At 45.5% G+C, this 27339-nt stretch overlaps 1 protein-coding gene across 1 annotated transcript in view; it reads right to left on the bottom strand.

The window, feature by feature from the left end:
• Positions 1-27339, bottom strand: part of fat3b (FAT atypical cadherin 3b) — a 333323-nt gene that overhangs the window by 230822 nt on the left and 75162 nt on the right. Inside the window, 3 exon segments of the mRNA XM_031809102.1 lie at positions 5042-5103; positions 11036-11234; positions 14058-14176. Of these exon segments, the coding sequence (XP_031664962.1) occupies positions 5042-5103; positions 11036-11234; positions 14058-14176 (380 nt within the window).

A 27339-nucleotide genomic window follows, 5' to 3' on the forward strand; every position in this document is an offset into this window, starting at 1 on the left:
AACTGCTTTGCTTTATCTTGGCCAGGTCGCAAGTGTAAATGAGAACTTGTTCTCAACTTGCCTACCTGGTCAAATAAAGGTGAAATAAAATAAAATAAAAGTACAAAGGGAAAACCACCAACGTGCTCCCGGACAACCTAAACACCTTCTTCACCCGCTTTGAGGATAATACAGTGCCATCAATGTGGCCCGCTCCGAAGGATATTTAAGCATGTTAACTCTCGCAAGATGCCGACCCAGACGGCATCATGCTGTCCCCACTTGCTTCAAGATGTCCACCATTGTTCCTGTACCCATGAAAGTAAAAGTAAGACCCAAGTCCCACTTTAATTTGCTTACCGCCCCAAAAGATCCACAGACGATGCAATCGTCATCGCCCTGCACACTGCCCTATCCCATCTGGACAAGAGGAATACCTATGTAAAAATGCTGTATGTTGACTGTAGCTCATCCTTCAACACCATAGTACCCTCCAAGCTCATCATTAAGCTCAGGGCCCTGGGTCTGAACCCTGCCCTGTGCAACTGGATCCTAGACCTGGGGGGGTAGGAAACAACACCGCCACTTCGCTAATCCTCAACACAGGGGACCCTCAAGGGTGCGCGCTCAGCCCCCTCCTGTACTCCCATGACCGCGTAGCCATGCACGCCTCCAACTCAGTTATCAAGCTTGCAAATGACACAACAGTAGTAGGCCTGATTACCAACAATGACAAGATAACCTACAGGGAGGAGGTGAGGACCCTGGCGGTGAGGTGCCAGGAAAACAACCTCTCCCTCAAGGTCAACAAAATTATGGACTTCGGGAGACAGCATCGACGGGACAGTGGAGAAGATGGAAAGTTTTAAGTTCCTGGGCGTACACACATCACTGACAATCTGAAATGGTCCACCCACACAGACAACATCACCTTTCAACCTCAGGACTCAGCCCCTAAGACCCTCACAAATATTTACAGATGCACAATTGAGAGCATCGTGTTGGGCTGTATCACTGCCTGGTACAAAAACTGCACCACTCGCAACTGCAGGGCTCTCCACGCCGGTTGGTCTGCCCAACGCATCACCAGGGGCATACTGCCTGACCTCCAGGACACCTACAGCACCCCGATGTCACAGGAAGGCCTAAACGTTCATCAAGGACAACAACCACCCGAGCCACTGCCTGTTCACCCCGCCATCAAGGACAACAACCACCCGAGCCACTGCCTGTTCACCCCGCTATCATCCAGAAAGTGAGGTCAGTACAGGTGCATCAAAGCTGGGACCGAGAGACTGAAAAACAGCTTCTATCTCAAGGCCATCAGACTGTTAACTAGCCATCACTAGCTGGCTACCACCCGGTTACTCAACCCTGCACCTTAGAGGCTGCTGCCCTAATATACAGTGCCTTGCGAAAGTATTCGGCCCCCTTGAACTTTGCGACCTTTTGCCACATTTCAGGCTTCAAACATAAAGATATAAAACTGTATTTTTTTGTGAAGAATCAACAACAAGTGGGACACAATCATTTGTTTGTGGGTGATTGTCTATGTTGATTGCTTGTTTCAGCGCAGTTCGCATTAGTTGTTTTTGTATAGTGTTTCAGTGTTCATTGTTTTCTTTATTTAAAATTAATGATGAACACATACCACGCCGCATTTTGGTCCTCCGATCCATCTCTCCTCTCCTCTTCAGAGGAAGAGAAGGATGACCGTGACAGCACCGGTACCGAGTCAATGTGCTGGGATACAAGCTATTCAAGGTCATTTGTACATGTAGGTAGGGGTAAAGCGACTATGGTTAGATAATAAACAGCGAGAAGCATGTTTGCTGTTCAGCAGTCTTATGACTTGGGGGTAGAAGCTGTTAAGGAGCCTCTTGGACCTAGACTTGGTGCTCCGGTTCCACTTGCCGTGAGGTAGCAGAGAGAAAAGTCTAAGACTTGGGTGACCAGAGTCTGCAACAATTTTTTGGGCCTCTGACACTGCCTAGTACATACAGTTAAAGTCGGAAGTTTACATACACCTTAGCCAAATACATTTAAAGTCAGTTTTCACAATTCCTGACATTTAACCCTAGTAAAAATTACCTGTCTTTGGTCAGTTAGGATCACCAGGACTAGACGGATATATAAACTAGACGGATACGAATATTATAGATGAGAACTCTCTTGGTAGATAGTGTGGTCTACAGCTTATCATGAGGTACTCTACCTCAGGCGAGCAATATTTCAAGACTTATTTAATATTAGACATCGTGCACCTGCAGTTATTGCGAAATAGACACACACCCTCGCCCCTCCTCTTACCAGACGTAGCTGCTCTGTCCTGTCGATGTTAGGAAAACCTAGCCATCCGTGTCGTCGTTCAGCCACGACTCAGTGAAACATAAGATATTACAGTTTTTAATGTCCCGTTGGTAGGATAATCTCGACCGTAGATCATCTAGTTTGTTGTCCAGTGATTGGCCAATAGAACCGATGGTAGTGGTGATTTACTCGTCCGCCTACAAATCCTCACAAGGCACCCCGACCTTCACCCCTTGTATTTCCGTCTTTTCTTCACGGCAATGACGGGGATTTGGCCTCCGGAAAGTAATACAGTTCGAGGTGAGAAATCACTGTTCTGATGTCCAGAAGCTCTTTTAGGTCATAAGAGACAGTGGCAGCAACATTCATGGCTCCTGAGTGGCGCACCAGTCTAAGGCACTGCATCTCAGTGCTAGAGACGTCACTACTGATACTCTGGTTCGAATCCACGCTGTATCACAACCGGACGTGATTGGCAATCCAATAGGGTGGTGCACAATTGGCCCAGCGTCGTCCGGGTTTGGCTGGAGTAGGCTGTCATTGAAAATAAGAATTTGTTCTTAATTAACTGACTTGCCTCAAAATGTACAAAATGAGTTCCAAACTAAATAAATAGCACAGTTGGTTAGGGGCCAGTAAAACGGCAGCTATCACATCTGGCGAATTATAAAACTATTTTCACAGCTTGTCAGGCAACACCTCAGAATAAATGTGTGTCATGCGACACGAGTATCCTCCATTGTTGCCAGTCTCCCTCGACTTCTATGTAAAGGACACGCCATCACGAGGCCTTTGATAGTGACCTGAGTTACTGCCCTGAGGACACTGATGGCTTCATCAACAACGACAGGTAATGTGTTATGTGAAAAGTTGAATAAAAAATACCAGGCTTGATAAACTAGTAGGCCAAGCAGATACATCTAGTAGAATCATTAGCAAAAATAGTTGTCCTTTCTGTGTGTGTGTGTGTGTGTGTGGTACTATCTGATACACTAACAGGTGATATCTGACACACTAACAGGTGATATCTGACACACCTTGATATCTGACACACTAACAGGTGATATCTGACAAACTAACAAGTGATATCTGACACACTAACAGGTGATATCTGACACACCTTGATATCTGACACACTAACAGGTGATATCTGGCAAACTAACAGGTGATATCTGACACACTAACAGGTGATATCTGACAAACTAACAAGTGATATCTGACACACTAACAGGTGATATCTGACACACCTTGATATCTGACACACTAACAGGTGATATCTGGCAAACTAACAGGTGATATCTGACACACTAACAGGTGATATCTGACACACTATGATATCTGACACACTAACAGGTGATATCTGACACACTATGATATCTGACACACTAACAGGTGATATCTGATACACTAACAGGTGATATCTGACACACTAACAGGTGATATCTGACACACTATGATATCTGACACACTAACAGGTGATATCTGACACACTATGATATCTGACACACTAACAGGTGATATCTGATACACTAACAGGTGATATCTGACACACTAACAGGTGATATCTGACAATTATGCTGCAGTAGTTTATGTGTCGGGGGGCTAGGGTCAGTTTGTTATATCTGGAGTACTTCTCCTGTCCTATCCGGTGTCCTGTGTGAATTTAAGTATGCTCTCTCTAATTCTTTCTTTCTTTCTTTCTCTCTCTCGGAGGACCTGAGCCCTAGGACCATGCCTCAGGACTACCTAGCATGATGCCTCCTTACTGTCCCCAGTCCACCTGGCCGAGCTGCTAATCCAGTTTCAACTGACTATTATTATTGGACCATGCTGGTCATTTATGAACATTTGAACATCTTGGCCATGTTCTGTTATCATCTCCACCCGGCACAGCCAGAAGAGGACTGGCCACCCCTCAGAGCATGGTTCCTCTCTAGATTTCTTCCTAGGTTTTGGCCTTTCTAGGGAGTTTTTCCTAGCCACAGTGCTTCTACACCTGCATTGCTTGCTGTTTGGGGTTTTAGGCTGGGTTTCTGTACAGCACTTTGAGATATCAGCTGATGTAAGAAGGGCTTTATAAATACATTTGATTTGACAAACTAACCGGTGATATCTGACACACTAATAGGTGATATCTGACAAACTAACAGGTGATATCTGACACACTATGATATCTGACAAACTAATAGGTGATATCTGACAAACTAACAGGTGATATCTGACACACTAACAGGTGATATCTGACACACTAATAGGTGATATCTGACACACTTGTTTGTAAGCTTGTGTAATCTAAAATTAATCTATGATCGTATGCTATCCATTTGTTGTTTGTATGCTGTTCTTTGTATGACATTTTAATATTTGATTATTAACCAATGATATTAGGCCACTCTTGGCCATGATTACAGACACCTGTGTCTTTTGACACTATATAAACGAGTCATCCCGCCTAAATAGGTGTGCGTTTCTTTTTCTTCTAGATATCTGACACACTAACAGGTACTTTACTTAATTGTACCTACAGTATTTCTGTTCTCACCATTGATGACCGTTGGGGAGGCTGGAGGTCTTTGCCAGCGCCCCATTTATGAGCAGATTAGCTCCTGGGCCCTCATCAAAGATACTGGTCGATCACATACACACACACATGCACACGCACACACACACACACACACACACACACACACACACACACACACACACACACACACACACACACACACACACACACACACACACGTTGGTGTACCTCTAGGAAGTGCTCTGCTTGCTGCTCTCTGTCCAGTTTCCTCGATGTTGTTGTTATCAGACCTGAGGAACAGAATAAAACACGGTTAACATACAGAACAACACCTCACCTCACCCCGAGAACATCATCCCCACAGTGAAGCATGGTGGTGGCAGCATCATGCTGTGGGGATGTTTTTCATTGGCAGGGACTGGGAAACTGGTCAGAATTGAAGGAATGATGAATGGCGCTAAATACACAAATACAATTCTTGAGGGAAACCTGTTTCGGTATTCCAGAGATTTGAGACTGGGACGGAGGTTCACCTTCCAGCAGGACAATGACCCTAAGCACACTGCTAAAGCAACACTCGAGTGGTTTAAGGGGAAACATTTAAATAACTTGGAATGGCCTATTCAAAGCCCAGACCTCAATCAAATTGAGAATCTGTGGTATGACTTAAGGATTGTTGTACAACAGCAGAACCCATCCAACTTGAAGGAGCTGGAGCAGTTTTGCCTTGAAGAATGGGCAAAAATCCCAGTGGCTAGATGTGCCAAGCTTATAGAGGCATACCCCAAGAGGCTTGCAGCTGTAATTGCTGCAAAAGGTGGCTCTACAAAGTATTGACTTTGGGGGGGTGAATAGTTATGCACGCTCAAGTTTTCAGTTTTTTGTCTTATTTCTCATTTGTGGTGGGCATGTTGTGTAAATCAAATGATACAAACCCCCCAAAAATCTATTTTAATTCCAGGTTGGAAGGCTGTCGCAAGCCACTGTACCTTGTCAGTTGTACAACTGAATGTATTCAACTGAACTGTGTCTTCCGCATTTAACCAAACCCCTCTAAATCAGAGAGGTGTGGGGGACTGCCTTGATTGACATCAACGTCATTGGCACCCGGGGAACAGTGGGTTGCTGAAGGGTAGAACGATAGATTTTTACCTTGTCAGCTTGGGGATTATATCCAGAAACTCTTCGGTTACTGGCCCAATGCTCCAATGTTCTTGTGTGTGTGTGTGCGTGTGCGTGTGCATGTGTATGTGTGTGTGTGTGTGTGTGTGTGTGTGTGTGTGTGTGTGTGTGTGTGTGTGTGTGTGTGTGTGTGTGTGTGTGTGTGTGTGTGTGTGTGTGTGTGTGTGTGTGTGTGTACATGTTGTACTATACTTGGGAGTACAGTAGTGTGTGTGGGAGTGCCAGAAATCCTTACTAGAATAGTAAACTAACTAAAATCCAGAGCCTGAAGGACATTAGATTAACTAGGGTTAGGGTTAGGTTAAGGTTATGTTAAGGTTAGTGTTAGATTAAAGTTATGGTTAGATTAAGGTTAGGGTTAGTTTAAGGTTAGGGTTAGATTAAGGTTAAGGTTAGGTTAAGGTTAGGGTTAGATTGAGGTTAGGGTTAGGTTAAGGTTAGAGTTAGATTTTGGGTTAGGGTTCGATTTTGGTTAGGGTTAGATTGAGGTTAGGGTTAGGTTAAGGTTAGGGTTAGATATTGGGTTAGGGTTAGATTTTGGTTAGGGTTAGATTAAGGTTAGGGTTAGGTTAAGGTTAGGGTTAGATTAAGGTTAAGGTTAGGTTAAGGTTAGGGTTAGATTAAGGTTAGGGTTAGGTTAAGGTTAGGGTTAGATTGAGGTTAGGGTTAGGTTGAGGTTAGGGTTAGATTTTGGTTAGGGTTAGGTTAAGGTTAGGGTTAGATTAAGGTTAGGGTTAGGTTAAGGTTAGGTTAAGGTTAGGGTTCGGTTAGGGTTAGATTTTGGTTAGGGTTCGATTTTGTTTAGGGTTAGATTAAGGTTAGGGTTCGATTTTGGTTAGCGGTAGGTTAAGGTTAGGGTTAGATTTAGGGTTAGGGTTAGGTTAAGGTTAGAGTTAGGGTTAGGGTTAGGTTAGGGTTAGGTTAGGGTTAAGGTTAGGGTTAGATTAAGGTTAGGGTTAGGTTAGGGCTAGGGTTAGGGTTAGGTTAGGGTTAGATTAAGGTTAGGGTTAGGGTTAGGTTAGGGCTAGGGTTAGGGTTAGATTAAGGTTCGGGTTAGGTTAGTGTTAGGTTAGGGTTAGATTTAGGGGTTAGGGAAAATATGATTTTGAATGGGACTGATTCGTTGGTCCCCACAAAGTACTAACAAGTATAGTAAGACATAGCTTTGTGTGTGTGTGTGTGTGTGTGTGTGTGTGTGTGTGTGTGTGTGTGTGTGTGTGTGTGTGTGTGTGTGTGTGTGTGTGTGTGCGCGTGTGCGCGTGTGTGTGTGTGTGCTTCAGCTCAGTGGGATATCATGGTCAACTCTGAGTTCAACTTGGGATAAATGGTAACACGCATCTACAATCAACTGTCTAGTGTCATCGCCATGTCAACACTCAATCTACTGTCTAGTGTCATCGCCATGTCAACACTCAATATACTGTCTAGTGTCATCGCCATGTCAACACTCAATCTACTGTCTAGTGTCATCGCCATGTCAACACTCAATCTACTGTCTAGTGTCATTGCCATGTCAACACTCAATCTACTGTCTAGTGTCATCGCCATGTCAACACTCAATCTACTGTCTAGTGTCACTGCCATGTCAACACTCAATCTACTGTCTAGTGTCATCGCCATGTCAACACTCAATCTACTGTCTAGTGTCATCGCCATGTCAACACTCAATATACTGTCTAGTGTCATCGCCATGTCAACACTCAATCTACTGTCTAGTGTCATCGCCATGTCAACACTCAATCTACTGTCTAGTGTCATCGCCATGTCAACACTCAATCTACTGTCTAGTGTCATCGCCATGTCAACACTCAATCTACTGTCTAGTGTCATCGCCATGTCAACACTCAATCTACAGTCTAGTGTCATCGCCATGTCAACACTCAATCTACTGTCTAGTGTCATCACCATGTCAACACTCAATCTACTGTCTAGTGTCATCGCCATGTCAACACTCAATCTACTGTCTAGTGTCATCGCCATGTCAACACTCAATCTACTGTCTAGTGTCATCGCCATGTCAACACTCAATCTACTGTCTAGTGTCATCGCCATGTCAACACTCAATCTACTGTCTAGTGTCATCGCCATGTCAACACTCAATCTACTGTCTAGTATTCATAAAGGTGAGGGCCTGTATTCTTAAAGGTGAGGGCCTGTATTCTTAAAGGTGAGGGCCTGTATTCTTAAAGGTGAGGGCCCGTATTCTTAAAGGTGAGGGCCTGTATTTTTAAAGGTGAGGGCCTGTATTCTTATAGACCGTGGTGAGGGCCTGTATTCTTAAAGGTGAGGGCCTGTATTCATAAAGACCGTGGTGAGGGCCTGTATTCTTAAAGACCGTGGTGAGGGCCTGTATTCTTATAGACTGTGGTGAGGGCCTGTATTCTTAAAGACCGTGGTGAGGGCCTGTATTCTTAAAGGTGAGGGCCTGTATTCTTAAAGACCATGGTGAGGGCCTGTATTCTTATAGACCGTGGTGAGGGCCTGTATTCTTAAAGACCATGGTGAGGGCCTGTATTCTTATAGACCGTGGTGAGGGCCTGTATTCTTAAAGGTGAGGGCCTGTATTCTTATAGACCGTGGTGATGGCCTGTATTCTTAAAGGTGAGATCCTGTATACTTAAAGCTTCTCAGATCTAGGATCAGGGCCACCTTTTAGACCAGGGATCGGCCCGGTACTGAAGGACAACGTGAGGGCCTGTAGTCTTGAAGCTTCTCAGATCTAGGATCAGGTCCACCTTTTAGACCAGGGACCGGCCCGGTCCTGAAGGACAACGTGAGGGCCTGTATTCTTTTAGATCAGGGATCGGCCCGGTCCTGAAGGACAATGTGAGGGCCTGTAGTCTTTTAGATCAGGGATTGGCCTGGTCCTGAAGGACAACGTGAGGGCCTGTAGTCTTTTCGATCAGGGATTGGCCTGGTCCTGAAGGACAACGTGAGGGCCTGTAGTCTTTTAGATCAGGGATCGGCCTGGTCCTGAAGGACAACGTGAGGGCCTGTAGTCTGTTAGATCAGGGATCGGCCCGGTCCTGAAGGACAACGTGAGGGCCTGTAGTCTGTTAGATCAGGGATCGGCCCGGTCCTGAAGGACAACGTGAGGGCCTGTAGTCTGTTAGATCAGGGATCGGCCCGGTCCTGAAGGACAACGTGAGGGCCTGTAGTCTGCTAGATCAGGAATCGGCCCGGTCCTGAAGGACAACGTGAGGGCCTGTAGTCTGTTAGATCAGGGATCGGTCCGGTCCTGAAGGACAACGTGAGGGCCTGTAGTCTGTTAGATCAGGGATCGGTCCGGTCCTGGACAACGTGAGGGCCTGTAGTCTGTTAGATCAGGGATCGGCCCGGTCCTGAAGGACAACGTGAGGGCCTGTAGTCTTTTCGATCAGGGATCGGCCCGGTCCTGAAGGACAACATGAGGGCCTGTATTCTTAAAGGTGAGGGCCTGTATTCTTATAGACCGTGGTGAGGGCCTGTATTCTTAAAGGTGAGATCCTGTATACTTAAAGCTTCTCAGATCTAGGATCAGGGCCACCTTTTAGACCAGGGATCGGCCCGGTACTGAAGGACAACGTGAGGGCCTGTAGTCTTGAAGCTTCTCAGATCTAGGATCAGGTCCACCTTTTAGACCAGGGATCGGCCCGGTCCTGAAGGACAACGTGAGGGCCTGTATTCTTTTAGATCAGGGATCGGCCCGGTCCTGAAGGACAATGTGAGGGCCTGTAGTCTTTTAGATCAGGGATTGGCCTGGTCCTGAAGGACAACGTGAGGGCCTGTAGTCTTTTCGATCAGGGATCGGCCTGGTCCTGAAGGACAACGTGAGGGCCTGTAGTCTTTTCGATCAGGGATCGGCCCGGTCCTGAAGGACAACGTGAGGGCCTGTAGTCTTTTAGATCAGGGATCGGCCTGGTCCTGAAGGACAACGTGAGGGCCTGTATTCTGTTAGATCAGGGATCGGCCCGGTCCTGAAGGACAACGTGAGGGCCTGTAGTCTGTTAGATCAGGGATCGGCCCGGTCCTGAAGGACAACGTGAGGGCCTGTAGTCTGTTAGATCAGGGATCGGCCCGGTCCTGAAGGACAACGTGAGGGCCTGTAGTCTGCTAGATCAGGGATCGGCCCGGTCCTGAAGGACAACGTGAGGGCCTGTAGTCTGTTAGATCAGGGATCGGTCCGGTCCTGAAGGACAACGTGAGAGCCTGTAGTCTGTTAGATCAGGGATCGGTCCGGTCCTGGACAACGTGAGGGCCTGTAGTCTGTTAGATCAGGGATCGGCCCGGTCCTGAAGGACAACGTGAGGGCCTGTAGTCTTTTAGATCAGGGATCAGCCCGGTCCTGAAGGACAACGTGAGGGCCTGTAGTCTGTTAGATCAGGGATCGGCCCGGTCCTGAAGGACAACGTGAGGGCCTGTAGTCTGTTAGATCAGGGATCGGCCCGGTCCTGAAGGACAACGTGAGGGCCTGTAGTCTTTTAGATCAGGGATCGGCCCGGTCCTGAAGGACAACGTGAGGGCCTGTAGTCTGTTAGATCAGGGATCGGTCCGGTCCTGAAGGACAACGTGAGGGCCTGTAGTCTGTTAGATCAGGGATCGGCCCGGTCCTGAAGGACAACGTGAGGGCCTGTAGTCTGTTAGATCAGGGATCGGCCCGGTCCTGAAGGACAACGTGAGGGCCTGTAGTCTGTTAGATCAGGGATCGGCCCGGTCCTGAAGGACAACGTGAGGGCCTGTAGTCTGTTAGATCAGGGATCGGTCCGGTCCTGAAGGACAACGTCATGTTTTTTTTATTTAACCGTCCAGGAAGACCAGGTGTGTCGAAATTAAGTCAATCACCGAACTGATCAATTAGCTCAGTTGGTCAGGTGTGCTGCCTAGTTGGATCAAAACCCTGCAATACCTGCGGCACTCCAGGAACAAAGTTTCCATGATTAATAATATTATATGGACAGGTGGAAATCTGATCCGAGTTCAACACTCCTATTCAGAAACGCTTTGTCGATACAGGCCCTAGGGTTAAGGGTTAGACATCAGGTGTTAAGGGTCAGAGGTCACCTGTTTTGGAGTTGATGGAGAAGAAGTTCTGTGGGTTGCCGGCGGTGATGCGGTAACTAAGGCGACCGGGCATGGCGGTGAAGTCGGGGTCCTGCGCCTGGATACGGATGACGGACAGATCTTTGGGAGAGTTTTCCATGACGACGGGGTGATAGATGGGGTCGGAGGTCAAGGGGGAGTTATCGTTCACGTCCTCTACCTGGAAGGGAGCGGGGGGGGGACAGGGGATAGGGGGATAGGACAGAGAGAGGGGAGAGAGAGAGGGGAGAAAGAGAGGAGAGAGGGGGAAGAGAGAGGGGGGAAGAGAGAGAAGAGAGAGAGGGAAGAGAGAGAGGGGTGAGAGGGGGAAGAGAGAGGGGGATGAGAGAGAAGAGAGAGAGAGGGAAGAGAGAGGAGAGAGGAGAGAGTGAGAGCGAGAGGAGAGAGAAGGGAGAGAGAGAAGGGAGAGAGAGAGACAGAGAGAGGGAAGAGAGAGAGGGGGAAGAGAGAGGAGTAAGAGAGAGGAGAGAGAGCGAGAAGAGAGAAAAGGGAGAGAGAAGGGAGAGAGATCGGGGTAGAAGGGAGAGAGAGAGGGGTGGAGAAGGGAGAGAGGAGAGAGAGAGCGAGAGGAGAGAGAAGGGAGAGAGAGATCGGGGGGAGATGGGAGAGAGAGAGAAGGGAGAGAGAGATCGGGGGAGAGAAGGGAGAGAGAGATCGGGGGGGAGAAGGGAGATCGGGGGGCAGAAGGGAGGAGGTGTTTTTAATATGACATCAAAGGTTCTAGTTATTCATCAGCATACTGTATGCTGTCCTCCACCTGGAAACAACACATTACATTATCTACTCCGATTCTCTCCCACTCTGTTCTGAGTACTGAATAATTGCTGAATTTACAAATGCCCTACCTCCCATTGGTGTCAGCAAACATCTGCAAAAAAAAAATTGGTACCAGTAATACAGTTACATTCACAAACCTCTTGATAACATTAAAACAGCCTATCTATGGTTCTGCTAGGGAGAGGAAACAGTTCCCAGTGAGGTGTTCTCCCAGAGTGTTCTCCCAGGGTGTTCTCCCAGGGTGTTCTCCCAGGGTGTTCTCCCAGGGTGTTCTCCCAGGGTGTTCTCCCAGGGTGTTCTCCCAGGGTGTTCTCCCAGGGTGTTCTCTCAGGGTGTTCTCCCAGAGTGTTCTCCCAGGGTGTTCTCCCGGGGTGTTCTCCCAGGGTGTTCTCCCAGGGTGTTCTCTCAGGGTGTTCTCCCAGGGTGTTCTCCCAGGGTGTTCTCTCATGGTGTTCTCCCAGGGTGTTCTCCCAGGGTGTTCTCCCAGGGTGTTCTCCCAGGGTGTTCACTCTTATGACTGGAAGTTCCTAGCAAGCTAGCCACCATTTTATCCAGTTAGCATGTGCCCTTGACTGCAGTATACACTCTGCATACGAAATGTTCTAAATTTATGAATGGACAATCTGACAACGCTCTGAATTTACGATCGGCACAGAGAGCACTCTCAAACACAAGGGGGAAATTTACGAGCTCATCCCCAAGAGTTAGAATCTCAGTCTGTTTTGCATCACAGGACTCAGTTTGCCCATTGAGCAAAACATCAAGCGAGTGTTAGCACGTAGTTTCTTAATGTAATATAGCAATTAGCTCAGGAAGAGATAGTTACTGGTCTGTTGGTTCTTAATGTAGGTATTAACTGAGGAAGAGATAGTTACTGGTCTGTTGGTTCTTAATGTAGGTGTTAAGTGAGGAAGAGATAGTTACTGGTCTGTTGGTTCTTAATGTAGGTATTAACTGAGGAAGAGATAGTTACTGGTCTGTTGGTTCTTAATGTAGGTATTAACTGAGGAAGAGATAGTCACTGGTCTGTTGGTTCTTAATGTAGGTATTAACTGAGGAAGAGATAGTCACTGGTCTGTTGGTTCTTAATGTAGGTATTAACTGAGGAAGAGATAGTTACTGGTCTGTTGGTTCTTAATGTAGGTATTAACTGAGGAAGCGATAGTTACTGGTCTGTTGGTTCTTAATGTAGGTATTAACTGAGGAAGAGATAGTTACTGGTCTGTTGGTTCTTAATGTAGGTATTAAGTGAGGAAGAGATAGTTACTGGTCTGTTGGTTCTTAATGTAGGTATTAACTGAGGAAGAGATAGTTACTGGTCTGTTGGTTCTTAATGTAGGTATTAACTGAGGAAGAGATAGTCACTGGTCTGTTGGTTCTTAATGTAGGTATTAACTGAGGAAGAGATAGTTACTGGTCTGTTGGTTCTTAATGTAGGTATTAACTGAGGAAGAGATAGTCACTGGTCTGTTGGTTCTTAATGTAGGTATTAACTGAGGAAGAGATAGTCACTGGTCTGTTGGTTCTTAATGTAGGTATTAACTGAGGAAGAGATGGTCACTGGTCTGTTGGTTCCACATTGCTTGCTGTTTGGGGTTGTAGGCTGGGTGTCATTAAGCTCTTTGTTCTGGGGAGAATACAGATGGACCTGAAAACGTCTTGAAAGGCAGAGAGAGACACACACACACACACACTCACTCAGAAACACACTGAAGGCGTCAACATGCTTTAAAGTCGTCTAAGTGACCCGAACAAGCTCGCATGGAAAGGAAGCCAGGTTACACTTCTTCAAAATAGTCCGAATGAAATCTGTTGTTAATTTTGACGTTTTTTTTGTTGCCCGAGGAGTTCTTAGTCGTGCTATTTTACATAAAGACTATTGGTGCAGAATTTCTCAATGACAAAATGTGCATGAAAACGAGTCGTCTCTCTTGTTGAATGACAACAAAGACTTTATTTCAGAATCCCTACAGTTGACCAATCACGGACGAAGGGGCGTAGACTTCAGCTAACCGAACTTCGGCTGACCTCGTGAAAATGTTTTGTTTTGCCCCAAACAGCCAGGGAAGAAAAACAACTTTCCCGAAGTCTAAAACGAACGAAAACGTCACAAATGTTGTAATAATATATGCACAAGGTCTTCTGAACTGTGGAGGACACTGGGAAACATGAGGACACCTTCACACACACTAGTTTTTTCACACACCTGGATGAAGACCTCAATGGAGGCGGAGAGGGGCGTGATCCCGCGAGTGGTGGCGTGGACCGTCAACCAATAGGACGACTTGGTTTCACAGTCCAGAATACCTGTAGTGTAGATCAAACCTGAAAAGATGAGAGGAGGAGAGGAGTAGGGAGGAGGAGAGGAGGGAGGAGAGGAGAGGAGGAGGAGGAGGAGGGGGGAGGGAGGAGAAAAGTAGGGAGGAGGAGGGGGGGGAGGAGAGGAGGAGGAGGGTAGGAGAGGGAGGAGAGGGGGAGGAGAGGAGGAGAGGAAGAGGATGGTAGGAGAGGAGGGGGATTACGGGAGAAGAAGAGGAGGAGGGTAGGAGAGGAAGAGGAGGGTAGGAGAAGAGGACGCGGTGGAGTAGAGGAGAGGAGGAGGAGGGGGAGGAGAGGAAGAGGAGGGTAGGAGAGGGAGGAGAGGAGGAGGATGGTAGGAGAGGAAGAGGAGGGTAGGAGAGGAGGGGGAGTACGGGAGAAGAAGAGGAGGAGGGTAGGAGATGAAGAGGAGGGTAGGAGAGGAGGAGGAGGGGGAGTAGAGGAGAGGAGGAGGAGGGGGAAGGAAATGAGGAGAGGAGGAGTGAGGAGAGGAGGAGGAGGGGGAGGAGAGTGAAAAATACAAGATACTGTCTGTGACCTCAGAGTGCTGATCTAGGATCCGTTTAGATCACAATCAATAAGACAAAACATCGACAAGAGGAGCTGATCCTAGATCAATGTTCCTACACTGAGATGCTTTGTGAACACAGGTGTCTGTTCTTTATGCAATAATAAATTAATCTCATATCTACACTCAGTCAGTAGCAACAACTAGTACTCTGCTCTGTTGGAAGTGCATCCTGCCAGTTAGCAGGACGGCACCATATATAGTGTGTGTGTGTGTGTGTGTGTGTGTGTGTGTGTGTGTGTGTGTGTGTGTGTGTGTGTGTGTGTGTGTGTGTGTGTGTGTGTGTGTGTGTGTGTGTGTGTGTGTGTGTGTGTGTGTGTGTGTGTGTTAGCCACTAGCAGTGTTAGAAGTGACTCAGCATTTTCCAAGGACAAATGTCATTGTGATGGTTATCCCACACACATGCACAGCTCTACCATCGTACCTTAATCAACTAAGGTAATAATAACTAATAACTAATAACTGAATACTGCTCTACTATCGTACCTTAATCAACTAAGGTAATAATAACTAATAACTAATAACTGAATACTGCCCTACTATCGTACCTTAATCAACGCTGACTAAACTGATACACTGTTCTCTGTCTCTCTGTCTCTCTGTCTGGTGTGGATTTTCTCACAGGCTGGTGTGAATTTGATGGCCTGCAGGAAACTAAATAGCTGACAGTTAAGGACAGTCTGGTGTCAGGGCTCAGAAAATGTTAGGTCCTATAGCTTTGACACTGATGCACAATGACTCACACACTCAACCACAACAAGTGTTAGGGTGTAGGAGCATCACAAATGGAGAGAGAGAGAGAGAGAGAGAGAGAGAGAGAGAGAGAGAGAGAGAGAGAGAGAGAGAGACAGAGAGAGAGACAGAGAGACAGAGAGAGAGAGAGAGAGAGAGAGAGAGAGAGAGAGAGAGAGAGAGAGAGAAACAGAGAGAGAGAGAAAGTGTGTGTGTCACCATGCTTTGGCGTCCTTGACCTTCCTTTTCAAAACAAATCTATTCTACATCACACACAGAGAGAGAGAGAGAGAGACACATTGGTGGCACTTTGTAAGCGACAGGCTCTTTTCTGCTACTTCAACACACATTAAACTAGACAGTCTGTCTGTCCCCCATCACAAATAACAGCATCTTAAGGCTAACCATAGGATCCTAACGATGAACCCAAGAAGCAGTCAGGCGTCTTTGTCTTCGTCTTGTTGTGTCCCGTGTATATGTACCATACGTCCCTCTAAGGCCATTCTGCTAGCCCGCTAGCTGTCTGAATCGCAGTGTCTCCAGCTAGCCTAGCTACCCACTGGTCCCTATGATCACTCGGCTATGCCTAGGTTTACCCCACTGTATTCACATCCTACCATACCTTTGACTGTACATTATGCCTTGAATCTATTCTATCGCGCCCAGAAACCTGCTACTTTTACTCTCTGTTCGTACTAGAAGACCAGGTCTGATAGCCTTTAGCCGTACCCTTATCCTACTCCTCCTCTGTTCCTCTGGTGATGTAGAGGTTAACCCCTGCAGTGCTTTGCTCCACTCCCATTCTCCAGGTGCTCCATTTGTTGACTTCTGTAACTGTAAAAGCCTTAGTTTCATGTATGTTCACACTAGAAGCCGACTCCCTAAGTTTGTTTTACTCACTGCTTTAGCACACTGTGCCAACCCTGATGTCCTAGCCGTGTCTGAATCCTGGCTTAGGAAGACCACCAAAAACCCTGAAATTTCCATCCCTAACTACAAAATTGTCTGACAAGATAGAACTGCCAAAGGGGACAGAGTTGCAATCTACTGCAGAGATAGCCTGTAGAGTTCTGTCTTACTATCCAGGTCTGTGCCCAAACAATTTGAGCTTCTACTTTTAAAAATCCACCTTTCAAGAAACAAGTCTCTCACTGTTGCCGCTTGCTATAGACCACCTTCTGCCCCCAGCTGTGCCCTGGACAACATATGTGAATTGATTTCCCCCCATCTCTCTTCAGAGCTCGTGCTGTTAGGGGACCTAAACCGGGACATGCTTAACACCCCGGCCATCCTACAATCCAAGCTTAATGCCCTCAATCTCACACAAATGATCAATGAACCTACCAGGTACAACCCCAAATCCGTAAACATAGGCACCCCCATAGATATCATCCTAACCAACCTGCCCTCCAAATACATCTCTGCTGTCTTCAACCAGGATCTCAGTGATCACTACCTCATTGCTTGGTTCCGTAATGGGTCTGTGGTCAAACGACCACCCCTCATCACTGTCAAACGCTCCCTAAAACACTTCTGCGAGCAGGTCTTTCTAATCTACCTGGCCGGGGTATCCTGGAAGGATATTGATCTCATTCCATCAGTAGAAGATGTATGGTTTTAAAAGTGCCTGCATCTTAAATAAGCATGCTCCATTCCAAAAATGGAGAACCAGGAACAGATATAGCCCTTGGTTCACTCCAGACCTGACTACCAGCACAAAAAACATCCTGTGGCGTACTGCATTAGTATCAAATAGCTCCCGCGATATGCAACTTTTCAGGGAAGTTAGGAACCAATATACACATTCAGTTAGGAAAGCTTTTTCAAACAGAAATTTGCATCCTGAAGCACAAACACCAAAAGTTCTAGGACACTGTAAAGTCCATGGAGAATAAGAGCCCCTCCTCCCATCTGCCTACTGCACTGAGGCTAGGAAACACTGTCACCACCGATAAATCCATGATAATTGAGAATTTCAATAAGAATTTTTCTACGGCTGGCCAGGCTTTCCACCTGGCCACCCCTACCCCGGTCAACAGCCCTGCACCCCCACAGCAACTTGTCCATTGCCTCCCCCATTTCTCCTTCACCCAAATCCAGATGTTCTGAAAGAGCTGCAAAATCTGGACCCCTACAAATCAGTAGTGCTAGACAATCTGGACCCTCTCTTTCTAAAATTATCAGCCGAAATTGTTGTAACCCCTACTAGCCTGTTCAACCTCTATTTCGTATCGTTTGAGATTCCCAAAAATTGGAAAGCACCGAGGTCATCCCCCTCTTTTAACTTCTTTGGCATTTTCACTTTTGGATGAATAGCCATATTCATAACCATATGAAGATATTCAAAGGTAAGTGATTAATTTTATCGCTATTTCTGACTTGTGTAACTCCTCTACTTGGCTGGTAACTGTTTGTAATGATTTGTCTGCTGGGCGCTTTTCTCAGATAATCGCATGGTATGCTTTCGCCGTAAAGCCTTTTTGAAATCTGACACCTTGGTTGGATTAACAAGAAGTTCATCTTTAAACTGGTATGTTTTATGAATTTATTTTGGCAAGCCACCGTTTTTCGGATGACTGCCTTGCCTGGTTCACCAATTACTTTGCAGACAGAGTTCAGTGTGTCAAATCAGAGGGCATGCTGTCCGGTCCTCTGGCAGTCTCTATGGGGGTGCCACAGGGTTCAATTCTCGGGCCGACTCTTTTCTCTGTGTATATCAATGATGTTGCTCTTGCTGCGGGCGATTCCCTGATCCACCTCTACGCAGACGACACCATTCTATATACTTTCGGCCCGTCTTTGGACACTGTGCTATCTAACCCCCTAACGAGCTTCAATGCCATACAACTCTCCTTCCGTGGCCTCCAACAGCTCTTAAATGCAAGTAAAACTAAATGCATGCTCTTCAACCGATTGCTACCAGCACCTGCCTGCCCGCCCAGCATCACTACTCTGGACGGTTCTGACTTAGAATATGTGGACATCTACAAATACCTAGGTGTCTAGTTAGACTGTAAACTTTCCTTCCAGACTCACATTAAGCATCTCCAATCCAAAATTAAATCTAGAATCGGCTTCCTATTTCGCAACAAAGCTTCCTTCACTCATGCTGCCAAACATACCCTCGTAAAACTGACTATCCTACCGATCCTTGACTTCGGCGATGTCATTTACAAAATAGCCTCCAACACTCAGATGCAGTCTATCACAGTGCCATCCGTTTTGTCACCAAAGCGTTGGCTGGCCCTCGCTTCACACTCGTCGCCACACCCAGGTCACCTACAAGTCTCTGCTAGGTAAAGCCCCGCCTTATCTAAAAAGTCCATCCAATCTACCTCATCCCCATACTGTTTTTTTTTGCTCCTTTGCACCTCCTTGCACATTCATCTTCTGCACATCTATCACTCCGGTGTTTAATTGCTAAATTGTAATTATTTCGCCACTATGACCTATTTATTGCCTTACCTCCCTTATTAACTTATCTCATTTGCACATTCTGCATATAGACTTTTGTTCTATTGTGTTATTGACTGTACGTTTGTTTATTCCATGTGTAACTCTGTGTTGTTGTTTGTGCCTCACTGCTTTGCTTTATCTTTGACAGGTGTCAGTTGTAAATTAGAACTTGTTCTCAACTGGTTTACCTGTTTAAATAAAGGTGTTCTCAACTGGTTTACCTGTTTAAATAAAGGTGTTCTCAACTGGTTTACCTGTTTAAATAAAGGTGAAATAAAAAATAAAATATAAACCGGTCAAAATTCGATTTAAGATTTAAGTTTATTAGTCACAGGGTCTCAGATGTACAGTGCCTTGCGAAAGTATTCGGCCCCCTTGAACTTTGCGACCTTTTGCCACATTTCAGGCTTCAAACATAAAGATATAAAACTGTATTTTTTTGTGAAGAATCAACAACAAGTGGGACACAATCATGAAGTGGAACGACATTTATTGGATATTTCAAACTTTTTTAACAAATCAAAAACTGAAAAATTGGGCGTGCAAAATTATTGCGCAGACAGGAATAAATATCTCTCCGGGAAGAAGAAAGGCGGGGGTGTATGTTTCATTATTAACTACTCATGGTGTGATTGTAATAACATACAGGAAGTCAAGTCCTTTTGTTCACCCGACTACCTCACAATCAAATGCAGACCATATTACCTCCCAAGAGAATTCTCTTCAGTTATAGTCACAGCTGTGTATATCCCCAGTCAAGTTGAAGCCCTCAAAGGAAGTCATTGGACTTCATGCAAACTGGAAAACACACATCCTGAGGCCGCATTTATTGTAGCAATTTAACAAAGCAAAAATTTGAGGAATTTAACAAAGCATATTTGAGGAAAAGGCTGCCATAGTTCTATCAACACATTGCCTGTAGTACTCGCACTGCTAAAACACTCGACCGGGAGAAGTTGGAGTAGCAAGTAACTTCAAGATTGTTTTGAACATGCGGACTGAGATATATTCTCCTCCGATAATAACATTGACGATAATACTGATACGGTGACTGAGTTAATCATTAAGTGTATAGCAGATGTTATGACTATTGACTATTACTATTACTAATGACTATTACTAAACCTACACTAACCTACACTAACCACTAACCACTAACCACACTAACCACTAACCACTAACCACACTAACCAGAAATCATGGATAGAAGGCAGCATTCGCACAAAACTGAAAGTGCGAACCACCGCATTTAACCATGGAAAGATGACTGGGAATATGGCTGAATATAAACAGAGTAGTTATTCCCTCCGTAAGGCAATCAAACAGACAAAACGTCAGTATAGAGACAAAGTGGAGTTTTAATTCAACGGCTCAGACATGAGACGTATGTGGCAGGATCTATAGACAACCAGGGACTACAAAACGAAAACCAGGCACGTTGAGGACACCGACATCAATCTTCCGGACAAGCTAAACACCTTCTTCACCTGCTTTAAGGATAACACAGTGCCACAGACGCGGCCCACGTACCATGTAATAACATGGCTATATACAGGAAGTACCAGGTAATAGCATGGCTATATACAGGAAGTACCAGGTAATAGCATGGCTATAAACAGGAAGTACCAGGTAATAGCATGGCTATATACAGGAAGTATCAGGTAATAGCATGGCTATATACAGGAAGTATCAGGTGTTAGCATGGCTATATACAGGAAGTACCAGGTAATAGCATGGCTATATACAGGAAGTACCAGGTAATAACATGGCTATATACAGGAAGTACCAGGTAATAACATGGCTATATACAGGAAGTACCAGGTAATAGCATGGCTATATACAGGGAGTACCAGGTAATAACATGGTTATATACATGGAGTACCAGGTAATAACATGGTTATATACAGGGAGTACCAGGTAATAACATGGTTATATACAGGGAGGTAATAACATGGTTATATACAAGGAGCACCAGGTAATAACATGGCTATATACAGGGAGTACCAGGTAATAACACGGTTATATACAGGGAGGTAATAACATGGTTATATACAGGGAGTACCAGGTAATAACATGGCTATATACAGGGAGTACCAGGTAATAACATGGCTATATACAGGGAGGTAATAACATGGTTATATACAGGGAGTACCAGGTAATAACATGGTTATATACAGGGAGGTAATAACATGGCTATATACAGGGAGTACCAGGTAATAACATGGCCATATACAGGAAGTACCAGGTAATAACATAAAATAATTTAAATGTATAACTCAGAGAGAGAAACAGACCTTATAATGCATCCCAAAGGGTACCCTATTCCCTATATAGTGCACTACTTTAGACCAGAGCCCTATATAACCCTGTTCCCTATATAGTGCACTACTTTAGATCAGATCCCTATGGTACCCTATTCCCTATATAGTGCACTACTTTAGACCAGAGCCCTATGCCACCCTATTCCCTATATAGTGCACTACTTTAGACCAGAGCCCTATGGTACCATATTCCCTATATAGTGCACTACTTTAGACCAGAGTCCTATGGCACCCTATTCCCTATATAGTGCACTACTTTAGACCAGAGCCCTATGGCACCTTATTCCCTATATAGTGCACTACTTTAGACCAGGGCCCTATGGCACCCTATTCCCTATATAGTGCACTACTTTAGACCAGAGCCCTATGACACTCTATTCCGTATGTAGTGCACTACTTTAGACCAGAGCCCTATGACACTCTATTCCGTATGTAGTGCACTACTTTAGACCAGAGCCCTATGGCACCCTATTCCCTATATAGTGCACTACTTTAGACCAGAGCCCTATGACACTCTATTCCCTATATAGTGCACTACTTTAGACCAGAGCCCTATGGCACCTTATTCCCTATATAGTGCACTACTTTAGACCAGGGCCCTATGGCACCCTATTCCCTATATAGTGCACTACTTTAGACCAGAGCCCTATGACACTCTATTCCATATGTAGTGCACTACTTTAGACCAGAGCCCTATGACACTCTATTCCGTATGTAGTGCACTACTTTAGACCAGAGCCCTATGGCACCCTATTCCCTATATAGTGCACTACTTTAGACCAGAGCCCTATGACACTCTATTCCATATGTAGTGCAGACATTTTTGTCACAAGTATATCACTACATAGGGAAATAGGATGCCATTTAGGACAAAGTCCTTGAGTTCCGCAGTAATTCAGATTTTCATTTCTCACACCATCAATCACTATCACTGATTGGCTAGAATCCACACACCTGGTTAAACCAGTCTCTGTGTGTGTGTGTACCACCGCAGAAAAAACCAACACACACACACACACACACACATCACAGAGTGTAGTAGAAGAGAACTAGCTTCTGACAAGCAGAATGACAAATCGCTCTGATAACTTTCCCAACGTTACGACAAGAATACCAATAAGTTAAGCCTGTAGAAACACAGTCAGAGTGGAGCACGACTCCCCAACGAAGCAGCTACGTCTGTAGAAACACAGTCAGAGTGGAGCACGACTCCACAACGAAGCAGCTACGTCTGTAGAAAACACAGTCAGAGTGGAGCATGACTCCCCAACGAAGCAGCTACGTCTGTAGAAACACAGTCAGAGTGGAGCTCGACTCCACAACGAAGCAGCTACGTCTGTAGAAACACAGTCAGAGTGGAGCTCGACTCCACAACGAAGCAGCTACGTCTGTAGAAACACAGTCAGAGTGGAGCATGACTCCACAACGAAGCAGCTACGTCTGTAGAAACACAGTCAGAGTGGAGCACGACTCCACAACGAAGCAGCTACGTCTGTAGAAACACAGTCAGAGTGGAGCATGACTCCACAACGAAGCAGCTACGTCTATAGAAACACAGTCAGAGTGGAGCACGACTCCACATTGAAGCAGCTACGTCTGTAGAAAACACAGTCAGAGTGGAGCACGACTCCACATTGAAGCAGCTACATCTGTAGAAACACAGTCAGAGTGGAGCTCGACTCCACATTGAAGCAGCTACGTCTGTAGAAACACAGTCAGAGTGGAGCACGACTCCACATTGAAGCAGCTACATCTGTAGAAACACAGTCAGAGTGGAGCACGACTCCACAACGAAGCAGCTACATCTGTAGAAACACAGTCAGAGTGGAGCATGACTCCACAACGAAGCAGCTACGTCTGTAGAAACACAGTCAGAGTGGAGCATGACTCCACATTGAAGCAGCTACATCTATAGAAACACAGTCAGAGTGGAGCACGACTCCACAACGAAGCAGCTACGTCTGTAGAAACACAGTCAGAGTGGAGCATGACTCCACAACGAAGCAGATACGTCTGTAGAAACACAGTCAGAGTGGAGCACGACTCCACAACGAAGCAGCTACGTCTGTAGAAACACAGTCAGAGTGGAGCATGACTCCACATTGAAGCAGCTACGTCTGTAGAAAACACAGTCAGAGTGGAGCATGACTCCACAACGAAGCAGCTACGTCTGTAGAAACACAGTCAGAGTGGAGCATGACTCCACATTGAAGCAGCTACGTCTGTAGAAAACACAGTCAGAGTGGAGCATGACTCCACAACGAAGCAGCTACGTCTGTAGAAACACAGTCAGAGTGGAGCATGACTCCACATTGAAGCAGCTACGTCTGTAGAAAACACAGTCAGAGTGGAGCATGACTCCCCAACGAAGCAGCTACGTCTGTAGAAACACAGTCAGAGTGGAGCATGACTCCACATTGAAGCAGCTACGTCTGTAGAAAACACAGTCAGAGTGGAGCACGACTCCACATTGAAGCAGCTACGTCTGTAGAAAACACAGTCAGAGTGGAGCATGACTCCACAACGAAGCAGCTACATCTGTAGAAACACAGTCAGAGTGGAGCACGACTCCACAACGAAGCAGCTACGTCTGTAGAAACACAGTCAGAGTGGAGCACGACTCCACATTGAAGCAGCTACGTCTGTAGAAAACACAGTCAGAGTGGAGCATGACTCCACAACGGAGCAGCTACATCTGTAGAAACACAGTCAGAGTGGAGCATTTTTATTTTTTATTGAAACTTTATTTAACAAGTCAGTTAAGAACACATTACTTTTTACAATTACAATACAGCCTACCAAAAGGCAAAAGGCCTCCTGCGGGGACAGGGGCCTGGGATTTAAAATTTAAAATAAATCACACAAAGCAGCCATAACTGTCAGAGTGTCCATGATGAGTCTTTGAATGAAGAGATTGAGATAAAGCTGTCCAGCTCGTTCCAGTCGCTAGCTGCAGCGAACTGAAAAAAGGAGCGACCCAGGGATGTGTGTGCTTTGGGGACCTTTAACAGAATGTGACTGGCAGAACGGGTGTTTGTATGTGGAGAATGAAGGCTGCAGTAGATATCTCAGATAAAGGGGAGCGAGGCCTAAGAGGGTTTTATAAATAAGCATCAACCAGTGGGTCTTGCAACGGGTATACAGAAATGACCAGTTTACAGAGGAGTATAGAGTGCAGTGATGTGTCCTATAAGGAGCATTGGTGGCAAATCTGATGGTCGAATGGTAATGAACATCTAGCCGCTCGAGAGCCCCCTTACCTGCCGATCTATAAATTACATCTCGGTAATCTAGCATGGATAGGATGGTCATCTGAATTGGTGTTAGTTTGGCAGATTATCATAGAGGAAACCATGTCTAGATTTAACTTTAGCCTGCAGCTTTGATATGTGCTGAGAGAAGGACAATGTAGCGTCTAGCCATACTCCCAAGTACTTGTATTAGGTGACTACCTCAAGCTCTAAACCCTCAGAGGTAGAAATCACACCTGTGGGAAGAGGGGCATTCTTCTTACCAAACCACATGACCTTTGTTTTGGAGGTGTTCAGAACAAGGTTAAGGGCAGAGAAAGCTTTTTGGACACTAAGAAAGCTTTGTTGTAGAGCGTTTAACACAAAATCCGGGGAGGGGCCAGCTGAGTATAAGACTGTATCACCTGCATATAAATGGATTAGAGAGCTTCCTACTGCCTGAGCTATGTTGTTGATGTAAATTGAGAAGAGCGTGGGGCCTAGGATCAAGCCTTGGGGTACTCAGGTAGTGGCTGAGACAGCAGATTTTCGGACTTTATACACCGCACTCTTTGAGAGAGGTAGTTAGCAAACCAGGCCAAAGACCCCTCAGAGAAATCAATACTCCTTAGCCGGCCCAGAAGAATGGAATGGTCTACCGTATCAAAAGCTTTGGCCAAGTCAATAAAAATAGCAGCACAACATTGCTTAGAATCAAGGGCAACGGTGACGTCATTGAGGACCTTTAAGGTTGCAGTGACACATCCATAACCTGAGCGGAAACCAGATTGCTTACCAGAGAGAATACTACAGACATCAAGAAAGCTAGTCAGTTGATTACTGACATGTTTTTCCAAGACTTTTGATAAACAGGGTAAAATAGAAATATGCCTATAACAGTTATGATCAGCTTGATCTCCCCCTTTAAATAAAGGACGAACCGTGGCTGCCTTCCAAGCAATGGGAACCTCCCCAGAGAGGAGAGACAGGTTAAAAAGGTCAGAGACAGGCTTGGTGATGATAGGGGCAGCAACCTTAAAGAAGAAAGGGTCTAAACCATCTGACCCATGACTCTGCAGCGAAGCAGCTAAGCCTTGTAGAAACCCGACTGCCCCTATGATCGCACCCCCCTAGGGGGACAGGGTGCTCTCGACCATAGCTGTGTTCGAATACTCACTATTTGTGATGTATATATTATGCATATTGGTCAAAGTATTTATAGAGTTAGTATGACAAAGGTTCCGAGACGTCGTACTACGTTTGCCAATATACGAAGTATACAAGCAGTGGACACTATTTCTGTGCTTTTAGGGCCCACAATGCAATTCTTCAGAAAATGGTCGTGGCTTCACAACGTTTTCAGATTTGAAGAAAATACCAGAAAATATGTAGCCGAAGTCGGAATGATAGCCAATACAAATTAATTGCTTTAACTAATTATGACAAATGTTAAGAAAATGTTGAGCAATGTAATAAAGTAATGACTTTTAAAATAAGTTACGAGGCACGTTATGCTTGAGAAGGGGCGGCAGGTATCCTCGTGGTTAGAGCATTAGACTAATAACCGAATGGTTGCAAGATCGAATCCCCGAGCTGACAAGGTAAAAATCTGTCGTTCTGCCCCTGAACAGGCAGTTAACCCACTGTTTCTAGGCCGTCATTGGAAATAATAATTTGTTCTTAACTGACTTGCCTAGTGAAATAAAGGTTTAAAAAAAGAAAAAAAAGAAATATTGGCTGACAATTAGTTAGTTACGCTATCCTTACAAACCGCAGAGCATCTCATTACAGCTGTACTGGTATGTTAGCTAGCTACGCTATCCTTACAAACCGCAGAGCATCTCATTACAGCTGTACTGGTATGTTAGCTAGCTACGCTATCCTTACAAACCGCAGAGCATCTCATTACAGCTGTACTGGTATGTTAGCTAGCTACGCTATCCTTACAAACCGCAGAGCATCTCATTACAGCTGTACTGGTATGTTAGCTAGCTACGCTATCCTTACAAACCGCAGAGCATCTCATTACAGCTGTACTGGTATGTTAGCTAGCTACGCTATCCTTACAAACCGCAGAGCATCTCATTACAGCTGTACTGGTATGTTAGCTAGCTATGCTATCCTTACAAACCGCAGAGCATCTCATTACAGCTGTACTGGTATGTTAGCTAGCTATGCTATCCTTACAAACCGCAGAGCATCTCATTACAGCTGTACTGGTATGTTAGCTAGCTACGCTATCCTTACAAACCGCAGAGCATCTCATTACAGCTGTACTGGTATGTTAGCTAGCTACGCTATCCTTACAAACCGCAGAGCATCTCATTACAGCTGTACTGGTATGTTAGCTAGCTACGCTATCCTTACAAACCGCAGAGCATCTCATTACAGCTGTACTGGTATGTTAGCTAGCTACGCTATCCTTACAAACCGCAGAGCATCTCATTACAGCTGTACTGGTATGTTAGCTAGCTACGCTATCCTTACAAACCGCAGAGCATCTCATTACAGCTGTACTGGTATGTTAGCTAGCTACGCTATCCTTACAAACCGCAGAGCATCTCATTACAGCTGTACTGGTATGTTAGCTAGCTACGCTATCCTTACAAACCGCAGAGCATCTCATTACAGCTGTACTGGTATGTTAGCTAGCTACCTAACTTTAGTTGGCTACTAATACATTGAACTTGCCAGTATATTAACTATATGCTATCTAACTAACTACCCAACGTTTATTGACTTGGTTATTCACCTCATTCTTACCTAAGTGGTATAGTCGTTGTGCATTCTCAATGGGCATTTGTTAATTCTGGCTATCTACTCTGATTTCAGAGCACTCTCGACTGAGTGTGACAGAGCTCA

Source organism: Oncorhynchus kisutch, linkage group LG29 (assembly GCF_002021735.2).
Source record: "Oncorhynchus kisutch isolate 150728-3 linkage group LG29, Okis_V2, whole genome shotgun sequence".
NCBI classification, from domain to species: Eukaryota; Metazoa; Chordata; class Actinopteri; order Salmoniformes; family Salmonidae; genus Oncorhynchus; species Oncorhynchus kisutch.